The 6,815-nt window shown below is 35.7% G+C and overlaps 2 protein-coding genes across 2 annotated transcripts; both read right to left on the bottom strand.

Annotated features, from left to right (window-relative positions):
• On the bottom strand, positions 1,764–3,075 carry LOC107607679 (protein FAR1-RELATED SEQUENCE 9-like). The gene is made up of 3 exons (XM_016309605.1): positions 2,309–3,075; positions 1,999–2,260; positions 1,764–1,862 (listed from the first exon to the last, which is right to left on the bottom strand). The coding sequence occupies exons 1-3, from the start codon at positions 3,073–3,075 to the stop codon at positions 1,764–1,766; spliced, it is 1,128 nt and encodes a 375-aa protein (XP_016165091.1).
• LOC107607678 (protein FAR1-RELATED SEQUENCE 5-like) lies at positions 3,085–3,699 on the bottom strand. Its single transcript, XM_016309604.1, has one exon. The coding sequence runs from the start codon at positions 3,697–3,699 to the stop codon at positions 3,085–3,087; it is 615 nt and encodes a 204-aa protein (XP_016165090.1).

The following is a 6,815-nucleotide window of genomic DNA, read 5'->3' as shown; positions in this document are numbered from 1 at the left end:
GAATCCCTAACATGGGTAACTGGTAAGGCAGTTCTTCTAGTAAATAATAGACCTGTTTTGGTTCGGGTGTATACTGGCTTTAGCCCCTGATACTTGTCGTTTTGTTCCAGCTACAAGGACAAGCTCTGGGTGCTCCTCTGGCTTCAGATGGAGCAATACTTCACGTTAAATTCGATTGGCCAAAAATGAGTACGTATCTAGTATCAATATTCCACAGTGACTTATGTACTGAAACTGCTCTTTTTCTTTTTAGGCAACGGTAACATAACTCTAATCATATTTGTGACAATGCAGCATAACAATATCGACCTGCTGGCTGACAAAATTCGTATTGACACTGCCCTCGGCTTTGTGACTAAGCACTTTAACCAGATACGGGATGAATTTCTCCAGAGAGCTGTTATCGACTGGAATAGCAAGCGCACCATGGCTGACGTGCTACTTTGAAGGAAATTCGATACTTTGCATAATATTTGTAGTAGCTGATTATGGTTTAATGTATTCAAATTTTCATCAATTTCTTGTATCTAGTCTACTAGGGTGACATATGCTCAGACTAAGTAAACTCAGTTCCTACCATTTTGAATCATGTGTTGTAGGCAATCCCATAACGTTGAAGTGTATGCCGTCGGTACTATGGAAGGCAGCAGTTTCATGTCATGGGATGCCTCCAGGCACTCTTGGTAATGTCGTGTTGCATCAAATATTGTATTTTGTATGGTTGTATTTTTTGCTCAGTATCCACAAATGGAACTGAATTCGTTGGACACAACCCCTCCCCGACTGGCAAAATTCAAGTTCTTGGCTGCACATTTTGCATTTTGATTGACAATAGTGTGGTTGCATCCACTACACCTAGTTGTAATGTTATTGGATTGTCACCTAATGAAAGTACTTTAGTCTAATGGGCTTTATCCATCTACATATACATGTTTATGCATCTCATAATTGAGGATGTAAACTAAAGATTACATGGCCTTATAGTTAATGCTTCCTGATTCTAAATATGTGTTTCAAACTTATTAGATATTCAATTCTTTCATTAATAATTACACATAATTTGCCTCCATATTATAAAATTTATTTTTTTAAAGTTGATGTTGCCAAAGAACCTCATAAATTAAATAACCTCCACACAGATATCTACTATTTTTCCAATGCAAACCCAACCCCACCCATTCGGCACCACTCCATTCTACGTATATAAATCAGGATGGATCCTGCCCTCGATAATACATATCAACAACTTATGTGTAATCCCTCTTGAAGGTATATTATTCTCCATTCTTCATAAGAACCAGTATTTACAAATTTAATTATGTGAACTAACACGGGTTGATAAATATTAAAGGAGTTTGATGCATACAAATAATTAATTACTTGTTTATAAAATCGACATGATATATACTTACATATTCCTGTCATGCAATTATTAAAAATATAATTAATTATCACAATGACGATATTCAATTCATATGTAAAATGGAAGTGATGACACAAGTCCATATAATACCACCATTTTATATTGATAACCCTGTTTGAAGATGTTAAACCAGTATGATTTCTGAAGCTTGATACAAATCACAGTTGCATACCGTTGATTATAATGCAGTCAAAATTATGTATAAAAGGTTTTCCCAGCTGCAACATGCAAGCATGTCATTCCAAAGAGAGTGGCTGCTAAAATCTTCACACAAAAACCAAACGCCAAACCAAATCATGAATTACATATAAAAAAACTGAACTAAGCATTGGAATTTTCATTATACATCATGCATTTGCAGAAACCAATCTTCAAATGGGATATTCATCTTCATCAACCTGAAACGCCAAACGGCACTAGCAAATGGAGGGATTAATACCTAATTCAACAAGCTAGCAGCCATACAATAACAAAGAAACCCTTGCTGATCAAACTGGTACATGGTATCATGTCATACCGAAATAAGCAACACACAAATTCAGATAACTTTCTTGTAAAATATAAATGCCACTCACATTCATTTCATCTGTGTAGTTACCCTCCTCTGCCGCCGACGTGTTCTCCCAACCCTCCATCGATGCGGCCATGCCCCTGCGCCTTTCGCTTCCGAACTCCACACACTTACTGCAACGTTGCACACGCCGAGTTTTTTCCTTAGCAGTTAACCCTCGTCGGCCGCATCCCTTATGTCTCGCCCGCAACGGATCGCGAACGGATACCTTTTCTCCACAATTAGCTATGCCAACCCTTAACCGATGCTTCTCTCTCAACGCATTACTTTGGTTTCATATCATGGATTTCAGTTCAGAGTAATCTTTAAAGTACTGGCAGGCCAACTTGATTAACTCTCTACAATCATTTAGCAAAGCTGCATGCATGCTCATGTACGCAGCATCAGGAATCTCGCCTACCTGTCCAGATGGGTCCACTGCCGCTTGCTTGGCCTTCTTCGTCCATCGTTCGCATATGGTCTTCACTAGAAGTTGAGTGATGTTCAGATAAACAAACACCCCTACCATGTGCACACAAGGAATGCCAAATGATTCCATATGCAAGCATGAGCAAGTAAATTCATCATCCACCTCATCCCAAGCCACACTCCAGGACCGGTACCGGCAGTACATGGTAACCTCAAACAGGGAACACGTGCTAGTTTTCTTGCAAGATACAACTCTTACATTGCTGGACAAAAGGAGGACCTCCCGGAATAGTTCAAAAACCTCTTTCGTGTATACTGTTGCTGCGTAGCTTTCCAAGGCCTCCAACTTCGACTTAACAATGGGTTGCCCATACACAGATCTATAATCGGCGACTAGCTCTCTTCTTCTCATGAACTCGAGATAGTGCTGAAAATACTCAATAAATTCACGTAGATTGTATCCGTTCCCAATAAATTTCCCAATCTGCATGTTTAATGCCTCACATTGAGACGTCGTCTTCAGCCTAGCAAAAAATTTGCCTCTAATATACGCATTAGCCCACATATGCTTGCGTTCATACATATCTACTATCCACGGGTTTTCTTGCAACCCAAACTCTTCCACAATATCGCTCCATATGTTCTCAAACTCATCTACCTCTAAGTCACCCATCAGGCAAACTCAGAACTTGTGAAGAAACATGGGCTGGCCAATGCGGGCAGTTGCATTTCGTAGTAGGCGCCAGCTGCACAGCCTGTGATGTGCATTTGGAAAGACAGCATTAATTGCATTCTTCATTGCCAAATCTCCATCGGTCAACACAGATTTCGGTTCTTGTCCTTTCATTGCCTCAAGAAATACTCGCAAAAACCAAACATAACTTTCCTCTACTTCGTTGCTCAGAATTGCACAACCGAATACCACAGTCCGCATGTGATGATCCAAACCCAAAAATATTACAAGCGGACACTTGTACCTATTCCTCCCATAAGTTGCATCGAACCCCAGAAGATCCCCAAACACACTATAGTCATGTCGGCTAGTACCATCACACCAAAATATATTGTGCAGCCTCCTCTCCTCATCCAATGAGAATTTCCAGAACATGTTTGCGTCATTCCTCTTTAGGCAACACAAATACTTTAAGGCACACTCCGCATCACTCGCCCCCACTCTTCTTTGCTTCTCTATTGCATTGTAGATGTCTTTAATTTCAAATCCAACTGTCTCAAATCCCCCGCATTGAGTGGCAAATGCACGAAATATGGTTGGCACACGCATCCCAGCTTTTCTCATCTAGTTAATTTGATGCATGTCCCCTTCATTGATTACTCTATGAGAACGCAACAACCCCCGGAACCTTGCATCTAGCATCTCATGGTTGTGTTCGTCACAAAACTTATCTACGAACCAACGGCCAATGCTTTGATCAACGTGAACCTTTATTTGTGCACCACACCCACATCGTGTAATTGGTCGAGGATCCATTTTCCTTTCTACACGATGAATATGTTTGGCGTCTCTCTCACCTTGTCTCGAACAAACAAAAATTTGCCATAAAATTTCTCCCTCCGATCCAATCTTTGTGCTTTTTCCAACCTTTGACCTCTGAATAGAAAACCCTTGAATCCTCCCATACTCATTGTAGAAGTCATAAGCTATCTGCAAGTCCACAAACTCAAACCTCTGCATCTCTTCATACGTCAAAGAAGAAAAATCTATTCTATTAAATGATCCAATTCCGTCGACAATCATCCCGGGCTCGTGTTGCTGCTCGTAATCCTCCCCATATTCAGCATCTTCTTCATCCACATCAAATGTCTCACCTGTCACAACCTGTCCAGCCAAAACAAGAACACTCCTGAGTCCAAATCTTACTAAACATGCACTTCATAGCAACTCATTTATCCACTATAGCAAAAAAAAGAAACTAACACACGTTCACCTGTACTTGGGGTCGTTGTCGAATGTTCGAAGAGACTGTGTAGCTTCCTTCCATCCCCCTAGTCTAATCTTGTAATAACCACAACATTTTACTGTCCTGCGACATAGGTCACCAGCAACATCTCTAGGAATACCCCAAAAAAATGGGTATCCAAATTGGTCAACAATAAGAACCCTAAACCCCGAAAAAAAATCTTGATCATCGACAACAGTGACTTCAACCACAAAAAAAGGTCTCGAACATAAACTGGTGCTAGAAGACCTACCTCATCAACGAGTTCTTCCATGGAGTAATTGGGAATGACCGAAATGTATTCGAATGGGAAACCTCTCCGTTGCTCCGTCCGCCTTCAAGAAACGTGCTCAGCACCTTTTGTCACAACTGTGTTTCTCTTCAGATATAAACACCTCACCTAACTCAGTTTTTAATTAAATTTGAGTTGCATTTCTTAAATTGCAGTTAACATTATAATCTCTATACCACATCACTACTAGATAGAACCTAACGCTCAATTGCAAAATTTTCAAATGAGTCCCAAAATTTTTTATAATTCAAATTTTTTACTTGATTTTTGATAGACCAGAAAATACTTTCCCCACCGTAGAAGCTTCCGTGTTAGGATACTACCTTATTGTTTGGAGAATCGAAACTCCATAAAATTTTAAAAAGCAAATACCGTAATTTTAATCTTATATTAATGAAATAAAAATTCAATCATTATTCAAACACAACTTTTTCATAATCTTCCAAATTTTCAACGTCAATAAAATTGTTTAGCATAATATCTATTCTCAAATTACTACAAATAATAAAAAATATTGATTTTAAATTCATTTTCAACAACTAACAACTTTAAAACAATAACAACATTTACAACACAAAAACAGAAACATAGTTTTGTGATAAAAAAAATATTTATTTAAAAAACAAGGCCACATATATGTGTGGGGCTATTTTTTTGAATATTATAAACAAAGGAGTGTAATACATTAATATTATTCTAATTTAATATAATGCATGGATATGGAAGATTGTTAATGTCACAAAAAAAAATCGTGATTAAGGATTTTAAAAAAGGATAAAAAAATAAATAAAAATGAGACTAACAATTTGAAACAAGACAAAAAATTAATATTATTATTTTAAATGTCTTTTAAACACATTAATATTAAAAGGGTTTTTTTTTGTCTTTTTATTAACATTATATATTTTATTTAATTATAAAAATTATTTTTATTTTATAAATTATTATTTTATCATTCATTTATTATGTTTATTAATAATAAAAAACAAAAACAATAACGAATTAGATCTTCCATTGATCGTAATAACTTTTTGGCAATTCCAATCGATTAAAAGTTTATCTTTGATCCATTACATCCGTCGAAGATTTTGAAATCGTGTTTCTTAGAAAATCAATCGATTAGATTAACAAAACAATCGATTGAATGTCAGGTTTCTCATAACTCAATCGATTTATAAACCATTAGTCACGGCGCGATTCAAATTTTATAAAAACGATATGAAAATTGAGAACGGCGCGATTCAAAATTCAATCGATTGGATTATCCTACCAATCGATTGGATCACATTTCAATCGATTGAATGAACATACCAATATTCAATCGATTGAATTGGAATATACCATTAGTCACGTACAAAATTCAACCGATTGTATTATTATACCAATCGATTAAACCTTCATATATTATTTTAATAGTGGCCTTCAATCGATTGAATTATAAAAAACCCACATTCTAGTTATCGTTCAATCGATTGGGTAATATGATCAATCGATTGATTTTTGCGAAAATCATACTGTTTTGCAACTTTCAATCGATTGTTTTGTGGTAACCTGAAGTCCAATCGATTGAGTTATGAGAAACCTGAAATTCAATCGATTGTTTTGTTAATCCAATCGATTGATTTTATAAGAAATACGATTTCAAAATATTCGACGGATGTAATGGATCAAAGATAAACTTTTAATCATTGTCAAAAAGTTATTACGATCAATGAAATATTTAATTCGTTATTATTTTTGTTTTTTATTATTAATAAACATAATAGATGATATGATCTCTCACCATTGATTTTATAGGTGGAACCAAAAATAAATATAAAAAAAAAACTATTTAAAAATAAAAAATCACATTTTATTCTTTAAAGCAAAATTTAAACTTTAGAGATTTAAATCCTAAAATTTCATTTATCTTTTGGAGCACTAAATCGCGTGCTTCACTGCTTTGTAAGTTGTAACCACCACCGTGTGTGAACTGTGAATACTGACATGTCAACAAAATTGATAGAAGTTGGAGATACCCTAACATGTCTCACTTTAAATGCACTCTTTCAATTATAATAAGCCGAATACTTACATAAAAATATTTTTATTGAGAGAAAATAACTAAAAATTATCAAAATAAATTAATAAATTAATTAAATTATTTAATTTAATATATATCAA

This window comes from Arachis ipaensis, chromosome B07 (assembly GCF_000816755.2).
Source record: "Arachis ipaensis cultivar K30076 chromosome B07, Araip1.1, whole genome shotgun sequence".
Lineage (NCBI taxonomy): Eukaryota > Viridiplantae > Streptophyta > Magnoliopsida > Fabales > Fabaceae > Arachis > Arachis ipaensis.
Note: the sequence above shows the minus strand (reverse complement) of the source record. Positions and strands in the feature narration are given on the sequence as shown.

What these genes read in the sequence shown, in the direction of transcription:
- LOC107607679 (XM_016309605.1), bottom strand. Translation starts at nt 3,075, where the DNA reads ATGGGTGACTTAGAGGTAGATGAGTTTGAGAACATATGGAGCGATATT. An exon ending in TTAATCAAGTTGGCCTGCCA is followed by an intron (nt 2,261 to 2,308) that starts GTACTTTAAAGA and finishes ATGAAACCAAAG; the next exon opens with TAATGCGTTGAGAGAGAAGC. An exon ending in ACTACACAGATGAAATGAAT is followed by an intron (nt 1,863 to 1,998) that starts GTGAGTGGCATT and finishes TTGTTGAATTAG; the next exon opens with GTATTAATCCCTCCATTTGC.
- LOC107607678 (XM_016309604.1), bottom strand. Translation starts at nt 3,699, where the DNA reads ATGAGAAAAGCTGGGATGCGTGTGCCAACCATATTTCGTGCATTTGCC.